The sequence below is a fragment of the Dama dama genome, chromosome 32 (genome assembly GCF_033118175.1).
Source record: "Dama dama isolate Ldn47 chromosome 32, ASM3311817v1, whole genome shotgun sequence".
NCBI classification, from domain to species: Eukaryota; Metazoa; Chordata; class Mammalia; order Artiodactyla; family Cervidae; genus Dama; species Dama dama.
In genome coordinates, this window is record NC_083712.1 from 39,209,839 (window position 1) to 39,235,812 (window position 25,974).

Below are 25,974 nucleotides of genomic sequence, written 5' to 3' on the forward strand. Positions count from 1 at the left end.
TTTTTCCCCGCCCGCAGTTGCGGAGTTGGAAGGTGGAAGGGGAGACATCAAAGTGATGTAATTGGTGACTCCCAGATGGTTACCATGGCGACTATCAGGCATATTACGCTACTGGTAGAGTAAGAGCTTCTTCCATCTAGTCTTCAAGAAAGGGTTTTGGCGGTGGGGGAGAGCGGACGGATGTGAATCCACAGCCTACAGAAGACGGGCAGGCAGGGTTGAGCCTCCCAGCACAGACAACTCCTTGAACAAAAAACCCCGTAGACGAGTCGTTTCGACGGTGGGAACCGGACTTCGCTGCCTCCTAGGCTGCCATCGCGAAGGACGCCCTCGCGCCCCAGAATCTGCGAGCTGACTGGCGGGTGGTGTCGTCACTCACAGTGACGTGATGGCGGAGGAAAGAGGTGGAGCCATAGAGACTTGGCTTCTGGCCCTTCTAGCTAGGGGAGCCGGGGGAGGAGGGGCATTGGGAAGGCACTGGAGGACTGAGGCAGCCGTTCCGGGAGCCGGCCGAGGTAGGGGCGGGCGGGCCAAGTCCTCAGGCTGTTACTCGGTGGACCGCGTCCGCCTGTTTTCCTCCGGAGCCCGCTCCCCTCCGTATCCTGCTCCTCCCATCGGCGCCCAGATTTCCCCTCTTCCAGGCCCCACCCTGCTCTCTCCTCAGCCCCTGACCTCGGTCCCCTACCCGCGCCTCAGCTTTTGAGCTCAGCCTCCATCCCCCGCTCCTTCTGTGCTTCATTTCCTCATTTCTTTTCAGCACCCTGCGCCCCGATGCTCCTCGCCTTCCTTCCATAAACTCGGACCGCCAAAGCTCGTGGTCCCACTGCCTGCACCATCCCCTTTCCAAAAAAACAAAGATCCCCCCCACCAGACCCTACCACAGCAAACACAGCCCACCAACGCACAAGGCGCACAAAAGCCATCTACTGGGGAAGCCGAGGGCGCCTTTTGCCCCCGTGTCACCGAGAATCAGAGGCAAAGGTAACCCGGGGAGCCTGGGGCCCCGGAGAGCTGGAGGGGCGGTGCGGAAGCGCAGGCGGGGCTCGCCGCCGGCCCCGCCCCGCCCCGCCTCGGCCCCGCCCCGCCCCGCCTAGGCCCCGACCCCGACCCTCCCCGCCTCGGCCCCGCCCCGCCTTGGCCTCGGCCCCGCCCTCCTGGGAAGTGGTTGCTCAGAGCAGATTAACTGTCCCTCTCCAACAGGAGACGACATGCGCTTGGTCTGGGTCCAGATGTTCTGGAGTATCATTTGAATTCTTGTTCAAGACGTCAGCTCTATGGTTGAGGTTTCCGACCAGGAGGGACTGGAACTCCTTTCCCAGCTGCAGGAAAACAGTTGACAGTGTGAGAAACCAATTCTCTTGCTGCCTTTGGCTGAAAAGTGCCCGTAGGGTGGTCAGAAATTTTGGCAAAGCTTATTTAAAGGTTTAAAGCTCAGTTTGGGTTTCCCTTGTGGCTCAGCTGGTAAGGAATACGCCTGCAAGGCGGGAGACCTGGGTTCGTTCCCTGGGTTGGGAATATCCCCTGGAGAAGGGAAAGGCTACCCACTCCAGTATTCTGGCCTGGAGAATTTCATTGACTGTATAGAGACACGGCAAAGAGACACGACTGAGCGACTTTCACTTGGGCTCTTTAGAGAATCCTTAGCATAGGAAAATAGGCTTCCTCCACTTCTGAATTATTAGTACGTACCTTGCATATTTTCACTGATGAGTATTTTCAGTCTTTAAAGGCTTGGCAGCAGCTTGGCCAAGTAAGGAGAAAACCTAATTAAAAACAAATGCAGAAAATTTACTGTCTACTTGTAATTTTAGGCTACAAATAAGTGTGTCTCGATCAGTTTCTTAGACACTTGGCAACCATTCAAGTAAATGACTATTTACCAGAAATCAAAATGTCTTTGAAGACCATATCCTCATATGAACATCATTGTATTAGAGATCATTTCTATATGTGGGGATCTAAAAGTACCATTCTCAAATCTAGGGCTAAGAAAATATTACTCCTGATTGGTGTAAATGAAGAGTGAAACTGGAAATGAACTTGAGGGAGACTTTACGCTTTGAATAAAATATGCAAATTTTCTACACTTGAAGTAATTTATAACACTTAAATCCTGGTATCTGAATAACTGATATGTTTTTAAGGTACTGAATTGTTTACTTACTCCTTCTGCCCAGGTCCATATGTTGATTCATTGAGAGAAATATAAATATGGCCTTCTACAGTTATAAAACAGTCTTAGCTATTGCCCGGACAAGGTAAGCCTTGGGATTCCCTCCTCTTTCCACTATTTATATGAACCTTATTTTTCTAGATGGAAAAGATACATGTAAAAGGATAGACTCAGTACACAATTAAAGCTTTCTTGGTTTTAATTGTGTTGGCTTGTAGGAAGCAGGCATTTTAATGTATTTAAACTCACCCTAGATTTTCTATATGCTTTAGAACTCAAGCTGAGTAATTTTGTAAAAGTGTGGAACAGGTAAGATAGAAAATGTAATGGCTTTAGAGTGACACCACTGTAACTGATGAATGTTACATGCAGCCCTTAGATGTAAAAAGGAGTAAAATGGCTGGCAAGCAAGCCAATCCTAGGGCTTATACCTGCCCCAGTAAGGCCTGTTATCACTTACTTATTCCAAAGAATATTCACTGAGACCTTACTGTGTGCCAAATACATTGTACATTTTCCCTTTCGGCCATTCAAAAAGTGCTTTATCTTGGCAAAAATAGTCTGAAGGAATGGAAAAAGCCACTTCTATGCCAAAAGAAATCTCTTTGCCAGAAACTTTCTTTTACCTAGCTGGGTCTTATTTTTATTTTCAAACAATCTGATGTGTCAGTTTAGCTGAAGATTGTGAGTTGTTGCAAAATTGGAATGTAGAGATCCCTGGCTGGGGAGCCTAATTCTAATTCTTATTCCCAACATTCCTTAGGAGTCTTAGGTGAAGGACATTTCAGCTGTAAGTCCTTCTTATTTGAAGGAGTCCCTGGGCACTGCATAGACAAAGCAGTATTATGTGATTGGTTAGTCCCCACAGGGACCATGAAATGTTTCATTCAAACAATATTTCTGTCATCAGTAGAGTAGCTGAAAACACAAGTGTTCCACCTGCTTAATGATAATAGAGACAAAACTTTCAGACATAGCCCCAGATGGAAAAATGTTTGCTTTTTAAATTAATAGTCACAGAGTTTCTAGGTTGTAACACAACAGTTATCCTTAGGAATTAACTTATTAATATTTCTCATAGAGTGTATCATTCACCCACAAAGCATACTGTTATTCAGTTGGACTAAAAAGTTGTATGTCATTCATTCATGAACATGATCAGCTTTGAAAAATGCAAGCTCAAAAATGATTGTTTTATTTTTACCAGATAAAATATTTATTTCTTTACTCTTTCATTCTGTAATAGTATGTGCTTGACTCAGAGGCTGTTGGTCTTTATTCCAGATTCCCTAGCCATTTTGTCCAGCCTACCAGTTCTTCTTACTCCCCATCATTTGCATTTCTTCACTTGCTAGATTCCCATTCAAACAAAACCTATATGAAGAACTATGGAAGCAGAAAGTACTCCTATCCAAGTCAATCAGGCAATAAAGTACTTCATTTACGAGCCAAAATCTTCCAAGAGCTGCACACATCGACTTGCTGGTCGAAGGATGTCCCCAGTAAACATCAGCAGGAGCAAACAGCAAAGAAGCCTCAGGTGCCAAGCCCTCAGCCCATGAAAGAAGCAGGCGTGACGATTAAGGAAGGAAAGCGATCTTATAGACAGATAATTATGGATGAACTGAAATATTATTACAATGGATTCTATTTGCTTTGGATTGACACAAAAGTTGCTGCCAGGATGGTTTGGAGGCTGTTGCATGGACAGGTGCTGACCAGACGAGAGAGAAGAAGGGTAGGCAAGAGTCATATTTGAGAAAGAAAATGTAAAATTGAAAAGAACTGTTGGTCAACCAACTTTTTAAAAAATCCCTCTGAAAAAATCCCAGAGTAGGAATAGTAATTCACGGTGAGAACCAGAGTTTCTGACTTATCTGCAACTGACTTGCTGTACATCTGTAGATGGGCTCTTAAAATACGTGTATAGTTGCCCATGGAATGCTTATAACTGTGTTTTCTAATTTCTCCAAGGAGTTGAGAGGCTTCAAGTTTGATATGTGCATCTGGAGTAGAAACTGCTGTTAATGTATTAAGTATATGCATCTGAAAAACCGATTTTAACAGATACCATGTTATTAAAGTACTGACTTAGATGAATGCTCAGAGATGCCAATAATATGTTTTGATTGTCATAGATTTCCTTGAAGATATCCCATAAACATTACTTCTGAGCTAAGGTATAGAGGAAAATCCGGCCTTTCCATTTTATAAATAGCGGCCTTGGGTTTTTAATGCTTTCAGAACGGAGGCAGACTTTTGTTTTTGGCGTGGCCGGAAATAATGGATATTTGCATATGCCTTTAATTCTTTAGCTGCTGAGAACCTGTGCTGATTTCTTCCGCCTGGTTCCGTTCATGGTGTTCATCATCGTCCCCTTCATGGAATTCTTATTGCCAGTGTTCCTGAAACTTTTCCCAGACATGTTGCCATCAACTTTTGAAAGTGAATCCAAAAAGGTATGAGGATTTTGAAAGCTTTTAAAAGAATTAATAGAGTTTTTTTATCTTTTTAAGAGCTGTTTTTAGGTCTACAGAAAAATTGAGCAGAAGGTAGAGAGGATCTCCAGCTACCTCCTGACCCCCGCTCCTATATCCCCTATAAAATTTTTTAAATTGTTTTTTTTTTTAATTTATTTTTGGGCCACACAAAAATTAACTGTGACTAGATGACCAGACCCTTGCGTGCCTATGAGTAGCTCCCAAGCAGAGGGCGTCCTCCTCCTCCTCTGATGGCCACTGTGAAGGTGAAGGGCTGGCCAACCAAGGCAGCCCCTTCATCCTCTCCATCTAGGCCACTCTGCCAGATAGACGGATGAAGGCGTGGATCCCGCCCTGTGAAAGAACAATGAAGGCAATTTTTAAATCAGACTGAGAAATGTTTCCCTGTCGCAGTGACCATGGACTTGAAATTACAGAATAGTAGAATTTTACCACACTGTTTGAAAGGCATTCTTGATAGAAGGACTAGCGTTTAAGATGCCTTAACAGTATAAAAGTGTATGACATAATCAAAGACCACCAACTGGCCCTCTGTAGTTGGAGCAGGGAATACCAGGGGATCCATGGGAGCAGTTGAGACTCACATGCTGTGCTGGGGTTAGGTTGGAAAGTATCTGCCACCCTCAGGAGTTTAGACTTTGACTATGGTGATTGATGGAAGGTGAATGCAAAGCAGGGGATGAGAAAAAAAATTGATCTATATTTTAGATCAATCTAAATCATCTAATCAATCATGATTAGAGCTATACATTAGGAAAACAATTTGCTGGCAGGAAGGATTAAAAGGGTGGAGCCAAATGAGAATCAGCTGGAAGGTTACTACAGTAGCATGAGAGAGAGATGGAGGACAAAACCTGAATTATAAAAGTTTCATCAGGAGCAAAACCTTGAAGATGGGTTTGAGACAGATTTAAAGAGTAGAATCAAATTGCAATATTTAACTGCTTGGCAGTGGTTTGAAATTAGTTTACTTACGTTTAAAGTAGTCAGGGTCTAGAATTAATACCATGGGATTCCAAGGAAGGTGTATGTGGTGGGGTTTTTTTGTTTTGTTTTGTTTTTGGCTGCACCGTGTGGCATGAGAGATCTTAGTTCCCTGACCAGGGATTGAACCTTTACCCTCTGCAGTGGAAGTGCAGCATCTTAACCACAGACCTGCCGGGGAAGACCCCAAGGAATGTGTTAGTGAATGCAGAAAGAGGTGGGGGATGAGGTAGTGATTTATCTAAGTATTCCTCTTTCCTCAACATTGCATGTTTCCTGAACATATGCACATACATATCATGGCCACAGTATTAGAAAATACTTTCTCCTTTGCTTTGTTTGATGATCAGAGGGAGAGAGCAAGAGAGTAAACATGAGTACCTAGCTTTCTGCTTACACAAGGTCCCAGCACCATGCACTTCTCTTTCATGGTACTTGCCTGATATACTTTTAGATTAATTTGTGGAATTACCTGGAGAAGGAAATGGCAACCCACTCTAGTATTCTTGTCTGGGGAATCCCATGGACGGAGGGGCCTGGTGGGCTGCCGTCTATGGGGTCACACAGAGTCCGGCACGACCGAAGCGACTTAGCAGCAGCAGCAGTGGAATTACCGGTTTATTATTAATTGACAATGTTTGTCTCTCCCATTAGACTAGAAGTTTCCTGAGGGCAGGAATTCTTACCTGCTTTTGCCCATTTTACCCTAGCACCTAGCACACGGTGGATGTTCAATAAACAGGTGAATGAAATTGATGGCTGCATGGGTTTTAATGATGGTGTTGCCATTGTGTGATTCTAGGGGGCTGATTCTTCTAAGATATTTCTAAAAAAAAACAAACCAATGATTGCTATGATTTGCTTGTCATTAGAATCTCTTGGGCAACTTAATGGGGGGAATATATATATATATATATGGAATATATATATATGTATATAAAACATTTAATCCTGTTTCTCTGTATCTACCTGATCATGGTTATTTTGAAAATACTACCACACTGTATCTCTGATGGTGAACAAGGATTTAGAATTAGTGGTTAACGTAATGTCTTAAGAGTATGCATTTAATTCTCTTCTACGTAGTGCTTTCTTTATATCTGTTATAGCACTTCATTATCTTGTAATTAATTGTGTTTGTTTTCTTCTTAACCTGTAAACTTCATTAGCTTAATTTCCTAGTTTGGTTTGTGGCCAAGGAAAATCTGGGGTTCCTCAGACCAGGGGTCCACTTGACCAATGACCTAGATGGTTTGCACCAGGTTAAGAGATAGTGACAAAGACTTCCCCTGAGGGCACTATTTTGAACCCATCCAATATTTATGATGATTGCATTAGTGAGAAAGGTAAGATTAAGGAGACAAGCTGCAAATCGAGGCTACTTTTTAATTCTCTCTGGTTTTCACAAAACTCCTTGAATTAGGTCTAATAAGAATATTCATTCATGAAGTAGAGATGGCAAGCAACAACACCACAGTCATGTTTCTCTCATCTTTATCTACCAAGTTGTAATCATGAAGGATTAATTCTAACTTTCCTCTTCCATCATGAAGGAAGAAAAACAGAGAAAGAAAATGGCTGCAAAGTTGGAACTAGCAAAATTCCTTCAAGAAACGATTACAGAAATGGCAAAGAGGAACAGGGCCCAGCTGGGGGACGCCTCAACCCAGTTCTCCTCCTACGTCAAACAGGTGTCAGTCTTTTATATAAAACCAGACAACTTCGTGTCATCACGGAGCTTCCAGATTGTTCCTGATCTCTGAATTTGCAAATATCTCAGTTACAGAAATACAGTATTTCAGAAATTTATGGGAGTTTGCAGAAAACCTATCTTAAAGCCATCAATGCTTTGAAGATGTTAATAACTACTTAGAAAAACAGTACAATGAAACTCAAACTTTTGAAATTCTCCTGATTGTTCAGTTGATTTAGGCTGACTTCCGACAGATTTTTTTTTTTTTAAACTCCTCTTTGTAACTCAGGGCCCACTTCCAGACCTAAGATAGAATCCATAAGTGCTTTGGCATCTTTCACATGGTCTACAGGGAAGATTCTTTAAGCAGGAAGCAGGTTTTTATTAGTCCTTGTGTCCCACTGCCTAGGTCCAGACAGGCCACAAGCCCAGCACCAAGGAGATAGTTCAATTTTCCAAACTCTTTGAGGATCAGCTGACCCTGGAGCACCTCGACCGACCTCAGCTGGTGGCCCTTTGCAAACTGCTGGAACTGCAGTCCTTTGGAACCAACAATCTGCTTCGCTTCCAGCTACTGATGAGGCTGAAGTCTATAAAAGCAGATGATGAGGTAAGAGCTGAGCTACAGCTGGAGGGAGTTGGCCAGGCGTTGGGGGCTGTCTTAGGGTGGTTCTGTGACAAAGTGCACTGCCTTCTGCCAGGTCTGCCCGGAGGCTGGTTCTGGCAGAATGAGTGGTCTGAGCAACCACTGATAACTGGAACCTTGATGACTCACTTTCGAGGTGGCCTGTCGGCCTCTTGAGAAGATCTTGTAAGCAGTGAGTAGCTTGGATGTCTTAGCTGGGGCTAATCAAAACCAGTTAGGACCCATGGGGAAGGAACAGCAACTCAGTAGATCCCAGGGAACAGATCACACTGCCAAGGACAGTGCTCAACACCCACCCCTCCCCTGCCGCCCCCCAAACTTGCCCTGTGCTTCCTTCGCTTGGATCTTGGTGAGCAGCCCTGGTAAGAAGGGGTGGCCAAGGATGGACAGAAGGCAGGACCCCAACATCTTCTGGAGTAAGGGCACCGTTGGACTGTAACTACTCGTTAGTGTCCTTAAAAAGTGGAAAGAATGTTTCTTGAATCTGAATCAGCCGCTTTAAAAGCATTCTGCCTGAGGGAGCAGGATTCCCAGAACTGAGAAGGCAGGATCCCATTGGCCCCATTTAGATTTCAGTGGTTGCTTTCAAAACTGTGGAATAAACAATCCTGGTCCCAGAAGTCCCATAGTTTGGGGTCATACCAAGTAGAAACTGTGTTAAGTTATTTATTGAGGGAGTTTTGAGGCCCAGGGAGTTGGGGCTGTTCTTAGGGGGTTGGGGGGTGGGGGAGGAACACTGCTGGGACGTGCAACAAATGGTACATTGAAAGCTTTTCAAATGGAATGCTTTTCTAATGAGTCTTAAAGTCGCCACGGAAGGGAAGTGGAGTGGAGCTGTCACAACCAGGCGCAAGGCAATGCAAGAGGGAGAAACACCTCGGGGTCAGGCGGTGGAGTTCTGTAAATTTCTGATATTATTCACACCCGCTGGCAGGATTCCCTTCACCTCCACCACTGCACCTCGAGGTCACCTGGCTCTACTGAGCGCCTGGCCTTTGTGGCAGGCAGTGCAGGGGACAGAGTGGGAAAGCTAGCTGATTCCGCCTTTCCCCTGACTTGTGGGAATTGAAGGATTAGGCAAAACTGGAACCAAAGGACCTGATGCCATTCCTTCCGGTTTTTTTTTTTTCTTTTCCCCCAGGTAATTGCCAAGGAAGGGGTGAATGCCCTGAGTGTGTCGGAGCTCCAAGCCGCCTGCAGGGCCCGAGGGATGCTGTCACTGGGTCTCACTGAGGGGCAGCTGAGACAGCAGCTCACAGAGGCAAGTGGCCGCTTTCCTGGGCCCCGTTGAACTTTCTCCCGTCCCCTTGGTGTGTCTGCTCAGTTGCTTCAGGCATGTCTGACTTTTTGCAACCCTATGGACTGTAGCCCTCCAGGCTCCTCTGTCCATAGAATTCTCCAGGCAAGCACACTGGAATGGGTTGCCATGCCCTCCAGGGGATCTTCCTGACCCAGTGATTGAACCCATGTCTCTTATGTCTCCTCCATTGGCAGCAGGGTTCTTTACCACTAGAACCATCTGGGAGGCCCCCTTTCCCATTTTCAGGCCTTGTTTTTCAATTTCTGCCTTGCCATCTTACCTAATTGGCCTTCTTTAATGGAGCCGTGGGCCACTGAAGAAGCTGGCTTTATTTTTGACTGCAACACGCTATTCTGTTCAATAGTTGTCTATGGCTGCTAACACACTACCACAAACCTAGCCTCTCAAAGTAATACCCGCTGATCAGCTCTGGGTCCTGCAGGTCAGAAGTGCAGGCTGTTTTCCTTTCTGGAGGCCATGGGGGAGATTCCACTTCCAGGCTCATGCAGTTTGTTGGCTGAATTCAACTCCTTGCAGCTGTGGGAGTGCGGGCCCTGTTTCTTCACTGGCTCCCAGCCCCAGGCCACTCTCAGCCCCTCCAGCCTCTCCATCTGCAGTGAACTTCTCACCCAACCTCTAGCTCCAGATTTAAGGCCTCATTTGATTAGGCAAGACCTACCTGGGTCATCTTCGTATTTTAAGGTCAACCGACTTGAAACTTGAATTACATCTGCAGAATCCCTTCATGGCAGCACAGAGTTTAATGTTTAATTGAGTAACTGGGAGAAGGCTTAGGTACACAAGGGACAGAAGTCTTGGGACTACCCTCCAATGTCCTCCTCCTCTGTGTATCATGAGGGCCCCGAACTGAAGCTCTGATACAGGGCCTGTCATCCGGGTGAACCCCCCTGAAGGCCTACACCTTCTGGGGCTGCTTTCCCAATTCATGCCCCAAACCAGGGTCAAGTGTTAGCTTTGTAGCAGATTCCCCTCTGATAACGTACTCTCTCCCAAACAGTGGATTTTAACAGAGCGTTTAAACTGTTTTAAGTGCTTTAAAACAAAGTAATAACTCCTGTTACAATCCTCATTCCCAGTACTGTAAAAGGTGCTATGGAAGGACTTCCCTGGTGGTCCAGTGGTTAAGGCTCCACGCTCCCAATGCAGGGGGCCCAGGTTCAATCCCTGGTCAGGGAACTAGATCCCACATGCTGCAACTAAGAGCCCACATGCCTCAACTAAAGAGCCTGCATGCCGCGGATAAGGGCCGCCAAGCCTCAACTAAGAGCCTGCATGCCTCAACTAAAGATCATGCATGCCGCAGATAAGAGCCACCATGCCTCAACTAAGAGCCTGCATTCTGCAACTAAGGTCTGGCACGGCTGGGAAAAAAAAGTGCTTGGAGTGTGCACAAATTATTTAGGGCTAGGACCCACTGTTGTGGCTTTGAACCACATCAGGTAGCGATTTCCTCTTCCATGTCAGACCTGCTCTGATTGGAAGGGGAGCATGTTCTAGGGGGTATTTAAACATCATTTATTTCCTGCATGTAGGGTATTAAGTGACTTCATCCTGTCAAATTGTTTTGTTGGAGGGATGTGTTGTTTTACAATCCCCCTTCAAGGGAGTGAGAAAACTAAGCCAACCGTACAATCTTCAGTGCTATGGATTACTGTTCCCAAAATCCTGTTAGGATATGGCTGACATCTCATAGAAAGGAAAAGCTAAAAATGATAAACTTACAAAATGTCTTAACTTCAAAGGAAAAAATAAAGTTAAAACTATGAGATTCCATATGCACTTGTTACCTTGGGAAAGGTCAGAGGTGGGTGACTCCCTGTGTTGGGGAGGGTGTAAGGACAGAGGGGCACTCATGGAGTGCTGGTAAAACCCTGCATGGAGGTTTGGCATCAGCTTGCAAAATTTAAAAATGCATTTACTTGGACCTAGAAATTTCAGTTCTATGAATTTGCACATGTGCAAAATGACATACCTAAAAGATTATCCATTGCAGTGCTATTTATGATAGCAAAAGACTGAAAATAGCCTAAAGTTCATTAGTACAATAATCAAATAAATTATGGCATTTCCATCAATAGAATCCTTTACAGACATTTAAAAGAAGGCAGCTCTGGGACCTCCCTGGCGGTCCAGTGGTTAGGACTCTGTGCTTCCATTGAAGGGGGCATGAGTTTAATCCCTGGTCGGGAAACTAGGATTCTGTATCCAGCACACTGTATGGTGCGGCCAAAAAATAAATAAATAAAAAGAAGGCAGCTCTACATCTATTGGTACAAATCAATTTCCAAGATACTTCAGTGAAAGAAAGCAAACGACAAGTGTGTATATATCACCCTTAGTGTAAAGATAAACATATAATTGTATATTTCGTTTTGTTGTTAATATTTTATTGGCTCAAGTGTTGTGGCTACCACTGAGGTTTTGTTTTGTTTTGACCATGCCTCAGGGATGTGGGATCCCGGTTCCCCTGACCAGGGATGGAACCCACGCCTCCTGCAGTGGAAACACTGGTGCTGGGAAGTCCCTAAATGTATATTTGTATACGCATAGGATATCACTGTAAGATTGTATCAGGAACTGGTACCAGTGGTTGCTTCCAGGGAGGGAAATAGGGTAGCTAGAGAATAGAGTAATTTACCTTTTGAATTTTGTCTTGTGTGCATCTATCTATCTATCTATGGTCTTCCCTGGTGGTTCAGTAGGTAAAGAATCTGCCTGCAATGCAGGAGACCCAGGTTCGATCCCTGGGTGGGGAAGATCCCCTGGAGGAGGGAATGGCAACCCACTCCAGTATTCTTGCCTGGAGAACTCCATGGACAGAAGAGCCGGTGGGCAATAGTCCATGGGGGTCAGAAAGACTCACATGACTGAGTGACTAACGCACACACCCCTATCCAAAATTTGGCCAATTTGGAGCTTGAAAAATTACATCTCATTCTAATGTTAATTTCTTTAGTTATGAATGAGGTTGATGTAATCTTTTACATTTATCTACTTTATACTGAAGATACCTCCTTTGATCCACAGTTGGTGTAAGAGGTTAATTGAACCTCCCTCTCTGACTGTGAGGGGCTGTAGGGCCCAAGCAGGGATGCAGCAGCCGGGAGACATGCCCCTGCCCTTGCTCTTAGTACTCAGCGTGCGCCTGGGGGGCTGTGAGACCAGAGAAGAGGAGATGCAGGGGGCAGGGGTCACATCAAATGGTCTGTGATTGTCATGCTTCATCCCTCTCCTGTTCTCCAGTGGCAGGACCTCCACCTGAAGGAGAATGTCCCGCCTTCTCTTTTGCTGCTGTCCCGGACCTTCTACTTGATAGATATGAAGCCGAAGCCCATTGAGATACCGCTCAGTGGGGAGGTGAGTCCTGGCTCAGTGGGAACCCGGGCCCCAACGGCCGGGGCCGCTCACAAACCCGCCTCCTCTTACAGTCAGAGTAGGCCTCTCTCTTGGCTTATCTTTTGGAATTTTGCCCCAGTGGCTTTAAGATCTTTTAAAAATTCCTTTAAAAAATGAAAATCACTCAAACCACCTGTAGCTTTAGAGCTGTTTACTGTGTTTAGGAGTCTTATTTGATTTCTTATTAGGAGTCTGGCTATATTCTAAGTATCTAGTCTTCTTAGAGTTTTTTTTTTTCCTCCTCACCATTCTTTCTCCTTTGAGATGGAATGGTTCCTGTTCTTTCCTGTCTGTCTCATTTGCCCAGATTCCTATTAATTTTTAAGTGGTGAATGGCCAATCTAGAAAATAAACAATTCCTTTGTCTCTCTTCAGCCCATTTCCTTAATTATTTGTGATTGCCTTTAACTCAGTGGCTTTTGTTCTCCTGGTGTTCTGAAGAACCCAGGACTGGCCCAGTCACTAGAGCATCTTGCTCTGGGTCCATCAGAAGGGACCTCTCACTTCCCTGCTTTGTGGCTTCATGTCTGACTCGGAAGCTGCACGTGTGAGAAGGGAGGGCCCACGAGAGAAGAGGCTGCACTTGTGGCCGAGTGGATGGAACCAAATGCTCGGGAATGAGGACCAGTCATTTGGAATCTTGGTTATGCTATCGACTCCTTGGGCAAGCCAAGGAGAACATGAAGTCCAACATGAAAAATATTCTTCAGGAAACACCATCTTGCTTTCCTTTTCCAGATTTTCAGAAACCGATCTGGATTTGGGCTTGGTCCAGAAGCATTCTAGGGAGACTTAGGAGATAAAGTCTGGAGCATAGACCATGTTCTAACAGGCTCCTGAGTTCATACTCTTTCTTTGAGACAGACCAGTTAATTGTCATTCTTAGACTGCTCTCAGTAGCATGGAAGTCTTAGAGTAGCGAAATGTCTCAGAGCTAAATTTGAGTTTCAGAATGATTCTAGAGGGTTATAAACTCTTGATCCAGATGTTGCTTTCTGGAATTGTTAAGAAATACCTGGGAATTGGACTTCCTTGGTCGTCCAGTGGTTAAGGCTCTGGCCTTCCAATGAGGGGGCCTGGGTTCTATCCCTGGTCAGGGAATGAAGATCCCATTTGCTTCACAGCGGCCCCCTACCCGCACCAAAAAAAAAAAAAAAAGGTGAAAAAGAAGTACTATTAAGAAAAACTACCTGGGAATTAGGGACAAAAGGACAGGCTCCTAGGCATTTTATTGTTATTGTTGTTTTTAATACATGCTTTTAAACTTCTGTTCTTCACATGTACAAAAACAAGTAGCATGCTAGGTTCAGTAGAGAACTGAGAGACATGAAACTGAATATACTATAGTTTTGGATATATATAGCCCTTTTCCCTCCAAAGTACATGAAGAAATTACTTTCAAAGAGCAGTGATTTACTTTTCAAACGTAATTAATATAATTGTTGAAGACAGGTTAGCTAGCTCTTCTAAAATACCACTCCCTCCCTCCCTCCATCTTCAGGTATTGCAGGAACTTCTGTTAAGTAACACCTTTCATTTGAATAAATCATTTATTACTAGCCAACAAAAATGACACCAAAGATGTCAGTTTTGACTAAGTTGTATCAATGCCGGCAGAAACTGATGCCTAAGTGAGAAATGGCAACTTTTGTTGTGTGTGTGTTTCTTTTTTTTTTTTGAGAGTGAGAACAGGATCAGAATGGCAAATAAGTAGCTTCTTAATAACAAAAGATTTTAAATATCAGACTCTGATTAGAGTGCAACTTTTGTATCTAGAGTGCTTAAAAGTTAAAAGATAATACTAAGTTGCTATTTCAGGCACATATACTGCCTATTTCACCCAGAAAGGAAGTCAGGAAAGCAAATTGTGCTGAAAAGTACTAAGGTAGAAGTGCTTCTGAGTTTCAGGAGGAGCAGACAGCTTAATTTATATAAAATCTCTCTCTCCCTAGGCGCCAAAGGCAGATATTCCCCTGGGATCACCCACTCCCCCTGAATCTAAAGAGAACACTGCCGGTTTAGCACCTCAACTGAAGGGAACTAAGGTGAGACACTTTTGATTACATGAAAAAATCAAGAAGTTAATTTCATTGGTGTCCTTTAATAAGGACTTGTTTTTGGGTACTGCTTGATCTAAGAAAGTTCGGCATCTGGCTGTATGCATTTAGGTTCCAGATTTTGCCTGTTGAGTCCTGTGGAAGACATTCAGTAGTTGTTTCAAGGATCTGGTAGTCATGGCAGTGTGACTGTAGCTTCAGTACACCTTGTGTCTTAAGTCAGTAACCCAACTCAGCTCTGATGTTTAAGGATGAAGAATGGATACAGCTGCCGTCAGTTACATCATCACTTACACCACCATCAAAGTCTATTTCATTACCTAAAGAATCCATTACTTCTGCTAAAGAAGATGTACATTTCTAAAAAGGAAACTCTTTTCCTCAAGTTTCTTTTAGGGGCAGTGAGAATCTAGAATTATAACAGTTGCAAAACACCACACCCTCTCTCTGTGTCCTCCAAACAGGAAACTGTAGGCTGAACTTCAGTCATCTTATAACCACTACATTTTTTTAAAAATTCAGTGATCCAAAAGCAAATATATATATCAACAAATGCAATCGTGGTTCAGAACTAAACATGTTAAGTCTAGAAGCTAATTACAATATAGGCAGATTCTTATTTTCTGTTGCGCCAGATGGAAATAGTTCCCATATGTTGTGTATTTCACACAGGCTTCAGATGTCAGGAAATACTAGCAGGAAAGCAATTTAAGAATCTTAGGAGAAGTGCATGTAAATTAGAAATTACTTATCTATCCACTTTTCCCGTTTGGGAGTGAGAGCAGAAAGCAGGAGGCAGTGAACAGTAGGGGGTCACAGGAGAGTTGAGCTGTGGAGTGGCTCTGCTGGCTCTCGAGGACCAAAGAGGGGGCCACTGAGCACCCAGAGTGTTTAACCCAAGGCCCTGTCTGCATGTCTTCTTTCTCACTGTGACCAGTCCCTAAAGTCCTTATGTTTTTGTGCCCCAATACTCCAGGCAAAATCAGAAAAGACAACCCAGAACAGCAAGGCTAGCTCGAATGGAGCATAAGGACTCATGAAGGATGGCGCTCACTCTCTCTGGCTTGCTGCCCTCAGCAGTGGCATCCTTGAAGGACGTCCCTGAGATAGAAGATCAGTCATTTAGCCCTCAGGGTGGTCTTTTGAGGCCTTGTAACCGTCCAGATGACGTCAGTGTTAAGACCACTGACGGATTACTTGGAAAACTATTTAATTGCAAAGCCCGTGTTCTCTGTAGCATTAGGTCATCCCACGGGACCTTGTGTAAGGCCCACCTGTCATATTATTTTTGAGCAACTTCACGTTCTTTTAAGAGAGGAAACTTTTTTGCACGAAGGAATCAGCCTGATGCCTTAAGACACCTCGTCTCCTCTAGCTCGGTAGCCCGGGTAGGAACTAGGGAAACGTCAAAGCCAGTCATTGCGAGCGTCGCACAGCCACTCTCACGCTCTCAGTGCCTGTACAACTTTTTCAGACTGAGCACACACACACACATCAGTAGGAACAGTGCCCTGGAAACAAAGTACCTTTGGAGACAGGATGGATGTAAGTCCCTGGTTAGGTCTTCCCGGATCTAAAGAAGAAAAAGCTTCTTGGAGAAGAAGATGGGGAGTTCAACAGACTGGCAATCAGAGACTTGGCGGCCCCCCTCGGGCCGGCAGAGGCTGCAGGGATCTGGGAGGCCGCCACTCCTCCAGCACATATGGCTTCCATTAACCTCCATCTTGCTAGGAAACATAATTAAGGGCTTAAGACCGAACCATTTGTTTGTGCTGGGTGTGTGTGTTTTTCTGGTCTGTTTGTCTTTCACAAACAAGACTATCTGTTAGTCACAGGGGTTGTTAAGAGTCTGATACAATCCCAATACTACCCAGGAACAGGTATTATGTTCAGATATTTATGTTGGCTATCTTCAGTGTTGTCCATACTGAAAAACCTTAATAATAAATTGATCACCATGCAGCTGACCACCAGCCTTCTTCCCTTGGGGAGTACTTAGAAAGGAAGAGGTGTTTCAGCTGCAGAAATTAGATTTCTATACTTGCTGTGGAATTGAAGGCAGTTAGATGGTTATCCATGGAAGCAAGGAAAACTCAAATCAGCCTGTCTGGGGTCATCTAAAAGAGGAATGTTACCAGCACTTGACAGCAAGGAAATGAACTTTAAAACCTTCCCTAAACCTCCCCTCCGCCAGAGGACAAGCCTCCTCATGTCCTGTCCTGCTGAGGAGCTCCGTGCCATTGGCCTCGGAAGGTGATTCACAGTAAATTTTCCCATTTTTAAAATGATGAGTGTTTAATTAGTTCATATTTCAAGGGTTTGCATGTGAGAAAGGGATTAGCTCGTTCATTTGCGCAACCCTGTTGCAGCTGGGTGCCTCGTGGGTGCTGTGGGGCCGCTCTACAGCTCTTTCTGGCTTTCCCCGTGAGCAGAGTGGGAAAGGGGCCTTGGTCACCTCGGACCTCAGCTGGACTTCACCCATGTTTGCTTCATAAATAGGCATCTGAGACCCTCGATACACCTCTCTTCCCCTTCTTCTGATAGTTGCTCAGAGAGCTCACTTCACTGGTGGGTCCCATGATGGTTATAGGTGCAGCCCACTGCTGAGACTGAGCTAGTGGTGTTCTGATAAATGATTAACACACGGTCCAGTGGTTAGAACTCTCTGCCTCCACTCCAGGGAGCTTGGGTTCGATCCCCGGTTGGGATCTAAGATCCCACATGCTGTGTGGCGTGGTTTCAAGACAAAAAAAATTAACAGCCAACTCTGGGGTGTGGTTGGGAGGGAGCCCTGACTTGTAGCCTTGCAAAGCTGTGATGTAAATACTCCCACACAGCTAGTCTTCAAGCTATCAATAGGTCACCGAACAACAGTTGGGGAGAGATGGATATGGTCAGCTTGAAACACCACACTTAATTGACCCCCGACCTCTCGTAGGAACAAGAAACACTTAAACCTCTAGTTGGTGCAGGCTGCAAACGTTATCATTTCCACGCACCAGGACAGACATCTGGGAGGCAGTGTAGCATAAATGGCCCTAAATTCTGTTAAGTGCCAACCTGGAGAGAACTTGCCCCAACACTCAGGTCCCCACGCATCTGGCTCCCAACAGCTGAGGGAGTGGAAGCCTATCTCCTTGCCCTGCCCTCTGCTCTTCCCCACAGCATCTACTGTGGCTGCACCAGCTGCTAATAATCTCACCGAGTATAATTTTAGGCATTTTCTAACGCCCAGCCCCGGTGGTGATGTCAGACTTGGCCCATCTCACACCCTGGGAATTCTGCTTCAACAGAAAGGTGTTGGTGGCTTGGCACGTATGGACCTGCACCTGTGCCGTGTCTAATTCTGTTTCAGTCACTACAGGTCACAACGGTGATATCAAGTAAATGCTCTATAGTGTTAAAACCTAAAGATCTCCTTGTCACAACCAGTGCACACCGGTAGGTAAGGTCAGGCTAAAGGAACTTGAACGCTGATCGACACCTTCCTTTTGCCCAGGATTCTGGCCCGCTGGCTCCCCCCAGTGGTGGCTGCGAGAAACACAGCGACTTCATTGTCATGGAGATAGATTTCCTTCAGCCGTGGTTCAATCTTACTTACCTGAGATCAATATAGTACATTAGCGGTGCCGGGGGACCTGTGACCCCCGGCCTGTGGCAATTAGAAAGGGCGGGAAGGTGGTATCGATCAATGCTCTGGCCCTCATCTTTTAACCCTCAGGAAACCAGACAGACTCAGTGTCTTGACAGCATGACAGCTTCATTAGATAAACTGGATCTCTCCTCAGGAGACCCAATCTGGTCATCTAAGTAAAATGGCCATTTCATTTTCTCTCAGGTCAATTTCACTATCTTTGATTTGACAGCTCAGTCTCTCGGGAAATTCATGGGTTATTAGAGTAGTAACAGCAAGGACATCACTGTTACAGCAACAGTGAGCTGTGTCCCACCACCTCTACTGAAGCCATGTAAAGCCCTTTGTGAAAGAGCGACCATCCATTCACACGACCCTGGGCCCACACTATCATCAGTATTTTACAAGGAAAGGCACCACTTCAAGGTGTCCCACAAATGGTTTTAAGAGCTAAAATTCATTTCCTGACTCTGTTCTTCACCAGCGTATGCCTTCCTTAAACGTGAACACAAATCAGAATATGTTGACAGTCACATACTCACAGAGCTACCCAGCAGAAGAGAGAACTTTATAACAGGGGCCAACACTAAAAGGGGCCAAGAAACAGCTCAGAAAGGAAACTTTAGGAGCAACCCCATTCTTCCAACACAAACTAAACTGGACTTGCTTTTATACTCAGAAGGGATCCGGCGAAGAGCAAGCTTTGGGGGCAGAGGCTGCGAACCAACAGCCTGAGTGAGCCCTAAGGTTCCAAGGAGCCAGCACCTACTTGGTGGGGGGAAAGGGATAACCAGCAGGTGGCATAGGAAGAGAATTCCCCAGCAGCCAAAATGCACACTTTCATGGAATGTCTTCCTTTTCCTGAGGGCTGGGGTGGAGTTCCTACGGGAAGAACTGGAGGAGGCCAAGTGCTAGCCCCAGCACATGTGGTCTGATCACTCGAATTCAGAATGGTGTTGGGGGGGAGGGGTAGGCATGATGGACACAGAATAGCCTGGGAGACAAGAAACCGGAAGCCAGGGTCCTGGGTGTAAAGCTGGTCTTAGGTGACGGCTCCTCCCTGACAAAGCAGCACAGGCAAAACCATACCCTCACAGAGGAGCAGCCACCCTCCTGGGTCTGAGTGCCTGCTGCCCCCGGTCAAACCATACGTGGCCTGCATCTTCATCACTTCAGCCCCACTCCTGGCTTTTCCCAGCTGGGCCCTCAGCTCCCTGTCTGACTGTCAGACCCCAGAGGGCTCCACATTTCCACCGAGGAAACGTGTGGTGGAGGGGGCCGTGGGGCCTGACCCTGGGCCCAGTGCCCCCTACCTGCCCACCACGCAGCTGCCTGCCTTCTTTCCCTGCCTTTCCCAAAGCCCAGCAGAGGAAGGCGGGCTGTCCAGAAGCCTCGGAGCAGGACCCATGGGGAAGAGACCTCGGGACAGAGCCCCAGAGCCCGTCAGCCTCGCTCCTTCATAGCCGACCTCCTCTCCCGCGTCACACAGCCCGTATAAAAATGAAGCAGCAGCAATTTTTATTGAGGGACCTAAACTGAAAATAGGTTTAGAACATAATTTAAAAAAATAAAACAGCAAAAGTAGCAAAAAATATATGACCTTTTTAAAAACATTTTCCTTTTTTTTTCTTTTTTCTTTGTTTTTAATATATAGCAACTGATGCCTCCCAACCACCAGGAGCATCTTACCCAATGGGTAAATCTCTGGTAACGACCCTTTTAAAAAGACATGTAAATATATACTCAGATTTATACACTTTGTGTTTTCTTCGTAGCTATGTACAGAGCCCCTGCTTTGGGGCTGGGCCCCAGGGCCACGCCGCCGGCTCCCGGCCTCTGTGTCCCCACCCTTGGGTACCAGATATTTGGTCAGCAAAGCAAATTAGTACCGGAATCAATAAGCCACTGGCACTATCCGTCGGACCAGAGGTCGCCTTCTGCGGAGGCCTGAACGCTGACCACCCCCATACCCAACTCCCACTGTAGCCCGAGGACCTGCCACCAGAACACGGGCACATGGGCTGTGCAGAGGAAGCGAAACCAATGCAGGAAAACTCAGTCGGCTCTCGCTCGAGGGCGGCTCGGCCCCCACTGCCCGACCCTCCAGACGGCAGGGAGGGGGTCTTGGTCCAACGTTTGGCAGGCCACGTGGTAGCCGTCAGCAAGGACCGGCCTTCCTGCTCCTCTGTGTCAGGCTGTGAGGAGGAGAGGAGGGGAGCTCGGGGGTGCGGGCCTCAAGGAGGCCGGCCGGCAGAGCACAGGGGAGGCAGCGAGTCCAGCGGGAGGAGGGGCGGGGCCACAGCTGAGGATGGAGTCCGGGGAGGGGTGCAGGGTGTGGGGGCCAGTCAGCGCCGTTTGAGTCCGCCGTTGGCCAGCTGGGCCGGGTGTCGGGGCAGGCAGGGTTCCTCGGGCAAGGGCTCGTGAGAGAAAACGGAATCCTCTCCGGAGGAGCAGGTGGAGCTGCGGGTGTCGGGGAAGCTGGGGGAGTATTGGTCCAGGGGCATTGACAGGTCCAGGTACTCCTGAGGGAGGAGACAAAAAGATGGAGGACCCACACTCTCCTTCCCGTGGCGGCGGGATTCATTCCGCGAGAACTCGGGATGAATCCCGCAAGAACTTGGAATGAATACGCGAGAACTCGGGTCGGAGGACACAGGGTCTAGGAAAGGCCGCCTCACCTGGTTGGAGGTCAAGGCGACGATGCGGTCCAGGTCTTCCACCAGCTGCTTGAAGGTGGGTCTTTGTGAGGGGACCGCGTGCCAGCAGTCTCTCATCATCATGTAGCTGGGGCAGGATGGCGAGGTCGGGGTGGGGGGGAGAGGACAGGCTCAGGGCGGAGGGGCCACGGGCAGCTGGCTGCACGCCCCCATTCCTCCCTCTATGCCCCGAGCCCAGCCCGCCCCCAGGGCCCAGCCCAGGACCCCAGGCATCTTTTCTCAGGCTTACAGCTCGTTGGTGCAGTTACTGGGCTTGTCCATACGATGTCCCTCCTTCAGCAGCTTGAAAAGCTCCTCCACGGGGACCCCAGGGTACGGGGAGCCGCCCAGAGTGAAGATTTCCCAGAGGAGTACCCCAAAAGACCACCTGTGGATGAGCGTTGTGGGCACAGAGCTAGGGCCCCCCACTGTTTTCACCACCTCTCCCCCCAAGGGACCAGGGCGGGTCAACTTCTGGGGACAAAGTGAAGGGGCAACCTTTCGTTCATTTTCTGAGACAGGATGTGGGGCTGTGCCGCCCTGGAAACTCTCCCCAGCAACTGCTTATCTCAGACTCACACGTCGCTCTGGTGGGTGTAGATCCGGTCAAACAAGGCCTCCGGTGCCATCCACTTGACGGGCAGTCGGCCCTGCAAGCAGCACGGGGACGCTGGAGTGGCCCGGGGCAGGCAGGGGTGGACGCAGGGCTGGACCCAGCTCACCCGCCCACCCAGCCAGTGGGGGTGGGGGCAGCCCAGCGGCTCGGAGTCCTGGGGCAGAGGACTGGCAGTGCCCGCACTTACGTTGGTTGTCTTTTTATAGTAGTCGATGTGGTGGATGTCTCGAGCAAGACCGAAGTCCGCGATCTTCATTACGTTGTCCTCCGTTACCAGGACGTTCCTGGCGGCCAGGTCCCGGTGGATGCACTGTGGGGCCCAGAGGGCAAGGGGGATTGGGGGGGGGGGGCGGGTGGTGGAGGTGGGCGCAGGGGAGGGTCAGCAGCCGCCGGTGGGCCCACTTCCCTCACCGGCCCTCACCTGCCCCACCCCTCGGCCCTCTGAACCATCCAGTTTCCTGCTACAGGGTCCCTCTCCTGTAGGTCAAAGCCAGACATCCAAACACCCCCAGCTCTGGGGCCGCCCAATCACTTCAGCAAACCCTCCAGGCATCTTCCCCTCCCGGTGCCTGGCTTTCAGTCTGCAGGCAGTGAGCTGAACCCCTCTCTGCTCTGTCCAGTTTGCATGGGCTCTCATGGGGATTCCCTGTCTCCCTGGCCAAGAATATCCATACAGGCCTGGGCTCAAACAAAGCAGCTTCTACCCAGCACCCAAAGCTGCACCTAACTCTCACACAGGATCGCATCTCCTCCCCGTAACCAGTTACAGCCTAGGCATCATCGTTCTAACTTCACACTGGTCCAGCCCAATCCCAAGGCCACATGGCTCTCTTGGCTCTGATGTCCCCCCCATGCCCTGCCACCCCCCAGGTTCCCATGCTACCCAGGGGAGCTGTCAGGAGCCACACCTTCTTGGAGGCAAGATACTCCATGCCTCGGGCCACCTGGTAGGCGCAGGATACCAGGTCCTTGGAGGAGAGCTGCTCCTCGGGGTGGTGGCTGGGGTTGTAGCAGTACTCCAGCCCCGGTGGCCTCCGGGCCTGCAGGTACTCCCGGAGGTTGCCTTTGGAGGCGTACTCCACGATGACATACAGGGGACCTGGGCACATGGGCGCGGAGAGGCCGTCAGGGCCGCCGGGCAGGCGCATGGGCTGAGTCTCGCCTGGAGGAACCCCCTCCCCAAGGCCTGTTCCCCAGGCCTCACCTCCCCTTTGAGGGGACCCCAGAAATTCATCCCACTCCCCAGAAGAAAGCAAGGGAAGTCATTCTTCTCAGCCTAGTCCAGGACATTCCCAAGCAAAGCTGGGGCCAGAGCCCTGACCTTGACTGCAGCAAGTCACCTGTTCTGGCCACACAGTGTGCATGGATCCAGGTGCCTAGACTCTCAGATGAACCCCCGTGGGCATCGGGCTGGACCCCAAGAAACACATTCCAACTATTGCTAAAGTGGCCTCTCGCCCCAACCCACTTCCCTCAGTGTGGCTGAGAGATGCCTGATCCCTGACGCCCCAGCTAGGCATCTTCTCCCTGACAGACAGACAGACAGATGGCAGGAGCCCGAGTGTCCTCCTGAGCCCCTCCCCCACACGGGTGGAAGCCTGCCGGCAGGGCGCCCACCGTCCTGCGTGCAGGCCCCCAGCAGGTTGATGATGTTCTTGTGTTTTCCAATCATCTTCATCATCTCCATCTCGGAGATCAGGTCCGACAGGTCTTTCTCTGTTGCATCCGCTGCGTGGACAAAGCAGAGAAGGGGATGGAGAAGCGTTTGCATCGGAAGGGAGGCCGACAGGATAAAAACTAAGGGAGGGGGATGAGGTGAACACCCAGGGGTCCCTTTCCTCTGGGACTTGCTTCTCTCTTTACATGACCCCTCCCTTGGCCTTTTTTTTTTTGGCGGCACCACACGGCTTGTGGGATCTCCTCTGCAGAGCAAGTGCAGAGAGTTAACTGCTTGACTGCCAGGAAGTCCCTTCCCTCTCCTTTTCACATCCAGATTTATCTCCCCTTCCCTCTTATGAGAGCTGCTGGTGTTGCCAAAAAAAAAAAACAAACAGGATCTGGGGTCACCACCTGATGACGGAAGCCAAGGAACAAAGTGAGGTCATGGTGAGATGGCGGGGTGTGCAATGCCCCCCCCAACTCCAGGACAACCTAAGCAGGCTGTGGAGCAGGTGCAGGCAACGGCCTGAGGCCCGGAGTTCGCTGGGAAAGGGAAGGGGTCGTTTTTGCAGGGACACAGGCACCACATACACTTCAGCATCTTCACGGCCACTTTGGTCACACGGTTGGGTTTGTCCTTGTCCAGCCCGATGGCCTCTGCCAACACCACCTGCCCAAAGCAGCCCTCTCCCAGGGGCTTGCCTAAAACCAGTCTTCAGGGAAACAAACGGTGGGATAAGCTGGAGTGGTAACGTTCAAACCTGACAGGAACCCCCACTCCCCCCGCCCCCGCCTCCAGTTCCCCCGACTAAGAGCAGACGGTGGCAGTCACTTCTGGATGCTCCCCTGAAGGTCTGAGCCCATAGCACTGCCCCCATTAGAATAATGAGCCGGTGGGGGGGTGGTCACCTGTCCCGAGGCAGCTCCCAGCGAGGGTCTTCGGGAAGCTCGTATTCAGAGACCCCGGCCAGCATGGGGGTGCCGCTGGAGGAGAGACGCGAGGGTCGAACCAGCAGGACCCCGGAGTTCATGGACGCGCTGGAGTCGGCCGACACCTGCAGGGAGGCGTGGGGTCACCCTTCCAGCAGGAATGGGGGAGCGGTGCCAGGTCCCTCCCCTCCCCACTCAGGACTTGTTGCTAAAGGCAGCAGTGTGGACCTGGCATCTGGTGCTCCCTCCTAACACAGGCAGAAAGGCCACAGGAGGTCGGAAGACCAAGGTTCTAACACTAACTTATGTTTGCCACCAACTCGCCTTTCTGGGTTTTGGATTACTCACCTTTCACATGAGCATGAAGCCTGACATTCTGCTGTAACTTATCAGTGCAAGAGCAACTCTCTTCCTGTCCCCATTCTTATGTGAAAACCCTGCCATGGATGAGGGGTTCCTGACTCCTGAAGTCCCTTCCAGAATTATCATGGCTTGGAGCGAAGCCTGCCTCCTTTCACACACCTTCACCCTCTTCCATCTCCTGGGATGAGGGGAGGCAGGCGCACAGGAGCGAGAGGGCATCTTGGGACCCAGCTCAGCTCCTCTCCTCTGCTTTGCACATTTGCATCCCTAATTGGCCCTCAGGGGAAGCTCAGATTCATAATATCAACCAGGCATTTAGCCCAGTGAGGTTGTCTCCCAGTCCCCAGGCTGGCTGAGCAGGGCACCGTGGTTGAGGTAAGATGGGTTCACGGGATTCATCGGCCAGAAAAGCTTGGAGCCTGACCCCGAGCACTTAGGACATTCCCCTGCTGCCACCCGGAAGCCGAAACCAAAGTCCGAAGCAGTCAATGGGGGCCATGGAGAAGACAGAGTGCCGGCAGGTCCCGCAGGGAGGACGCACAGGGCGAGGCAGAGCGTGCGAACCCCCCGTCTACTTTCTGTTACCTGTCTGCGCAGAGGGATGCTCTTGGCCAGCTTATGCACGGCCATCTGGCTGTGGAAGTCACTCTTCTTCGTGCCGCTCTTCATCTTGTAGATGATGACAGACCCCACCATGCAGGAGATAAGGAAGGCCCCCGTGCAATAGATGATGATCTCCAGGTACAGCGGCGAGGTCATCACCGCCGGTCTCTCTTCCAGGGCTGGGTCAGCGTGAACAGGACGTTAGTGGACTCAGGGCAGGGCTGGTCCACTAGGGTCCTGGCTCCCTAAGAAACTCAACATCCATCTCCTAAACTCTGGGAATTTGGGGGGCAGAGACGAACCGAGCTAGGTCCTAGCTGGGATTGGGGTCCTGATACTGAGCACACAGCAGACATCCTGGGATCTGTGAGGCTCCCTGACCCTGACTTGAATCCCCAGAGGGATGGATTGTATCTTGCTAGCCAATGCCCATGCCCATGAACTCAGGAGCCCTCCTGGCTCAGGGACTGCTGGACTGGATGGGTACTTGGTGCCCTGCAAGAGACAGCTGAGGACTCACTTGCACTAGATGCTTCTCTCAGTGTTCCCATGGGCACACGGCCCTTCTCCACAGTGCCCGAGCACTGTGTCAACACCTATCACAGGGGACAGCGAACCATCCATCAGTCTTTCATTACTGATGGCCCAGGGGTACCCTGAGGGCCCAGGTGGCACCTCATCCATGTCTGCAGGCCACAGCGC

General features: G+C 48.7%; 2 protein-coding genes and 1 non-coding gene across 12 annotated transcripts in view; 2 read left to right on the forward strand and 1 right to left on the reverse strand.

The window, feature by feature from the left end:
- Positions 1-243: 243 nt before the first annotated feature.
- On the forward strand, positions 244-20,157 carry LETM2 (leucine zipper and EF-hand containing transmembrane protein 2). 8 transcript variants are annotated; one of them, XM_061134883.1, is made up of 12 exons: positions 248-515; positions 758-981; positions 1,201-1,341; positions 2,178-2,258; positions 3,458-3,911; positions 4,489-4,632; positions 7,212-7,349; positions 7,761-7,961; positions 9,139-9,258; positions 12,562-12,675; positions 14,667-14,759; positions 19,766-20,157. In XM_061134883.1, the coding sequence occupies exons 4-12, from the start codon at positions 2,212-2,214 to the stop codon at positions 19,901-19,903; spliced, it is 1,449 nt and encodes a 482-aa protein (XP_060990866.1). In that variant the 5' UTR covers positions 248-515; positions 758-981; positions 1,201-1,341; positions 2,178-2,211; the 3' UTR covers positions 19,904-20,157. The 8 variants fall into 8 exon arrangements, 7 of the variants coding, with proteins under 7 accessions (XP_060990869.1, XP_060990866.1, XP_060990868.1 ...); XM_061134889.1 differs by having other exon boundaries at positions 249-515; positions 3,529-3,911; XM_061134887.1 differs by having other exon boundaries at positions 249-515; positions 15,748-19,902.
- Positions 10,422-10,494, forward strand: TRNAW-CCA (transfer RNA tryptophan (anticodon CCA)). Its single transcript has one exon. It is a non-coding gene; the product is annotated as a tRNA-Trp (tRNA).
- FGFR1 (fibroblast growth factor receptor 1) overlaps positions 19,907-25,974 on the reverse strand; it is a 49,304-nt gene continuing 43,236 nt past the window's right edge. For all 3 annotated transcript variants that reach the window (XM_061134882.1, XM_061134881.1, XM_061134880.1), the window contains 10 exons: positions 25,255-25,451; positions 24,286-24,431; positions 23,968-24,089; positions 23,335-23,445; positions 22,626-22,816; positions 21,905-22,027; positions 21,681-21,751; positions 21,352-21,489; positions 21,084-21,189; positions 19,907-20,927 (listed from right to left, as the gene is read on the reverse strand). In XM_061134882.1, coding sequence (XP_060990865.1) covers positions 20,751-20,927; positions 21,084-21,189; positions 21,352-21,489; positions 21,681-21,751; positions 21,905-22,027; positions 22,626-22,816; positions 23,335-23,445; positions 23,968-24,089; positions 24,286-24,431; positions 25,255-25,451 — 1,382 coding nt within the window. In that variant the 3' untranslated portion in view covers positions 19,907-20,750. The remainder of the gene's footprint in view (positions 20,928-21,083; positions 21,190-21,351; positions 21,490-21,680; positions 21,752-21,904; positions 22,028-22,625; positions 22,817-23,334; positions 23,446-23,967; positions 24,090-24,285; positions 24,432-25,254; positions 25,452-25,974) is intronic.

What these genes read in the sequence shown, in the direction of transcription:
- LETM2 (XM_061134886.1), top strand. Translation starts at nt 2,212, where the DNA reads ATGGCCTTCTACAGTTATAAAACAGTCTTAGCTATTGCCCGGACAAG. An exon ending in TCTCCTCCTACGTCAAACAG is followed by an intron (nt 7,350 to 7,760) that starts GTGTCAGTCTTT and finishes CCCACTGCCTAG; the next exon opens with GTCCAGACAGGCCACAAGCC. An exon ending in CTATAAAAGCAGATGATGAG is followed by an intron (nt 7,962 to 9,138) that starts GTAAGAGCTGAG and finishes CTTTTCCCCCAG; the next exon opens with GTAATTGCCAAGGAAGGGGT.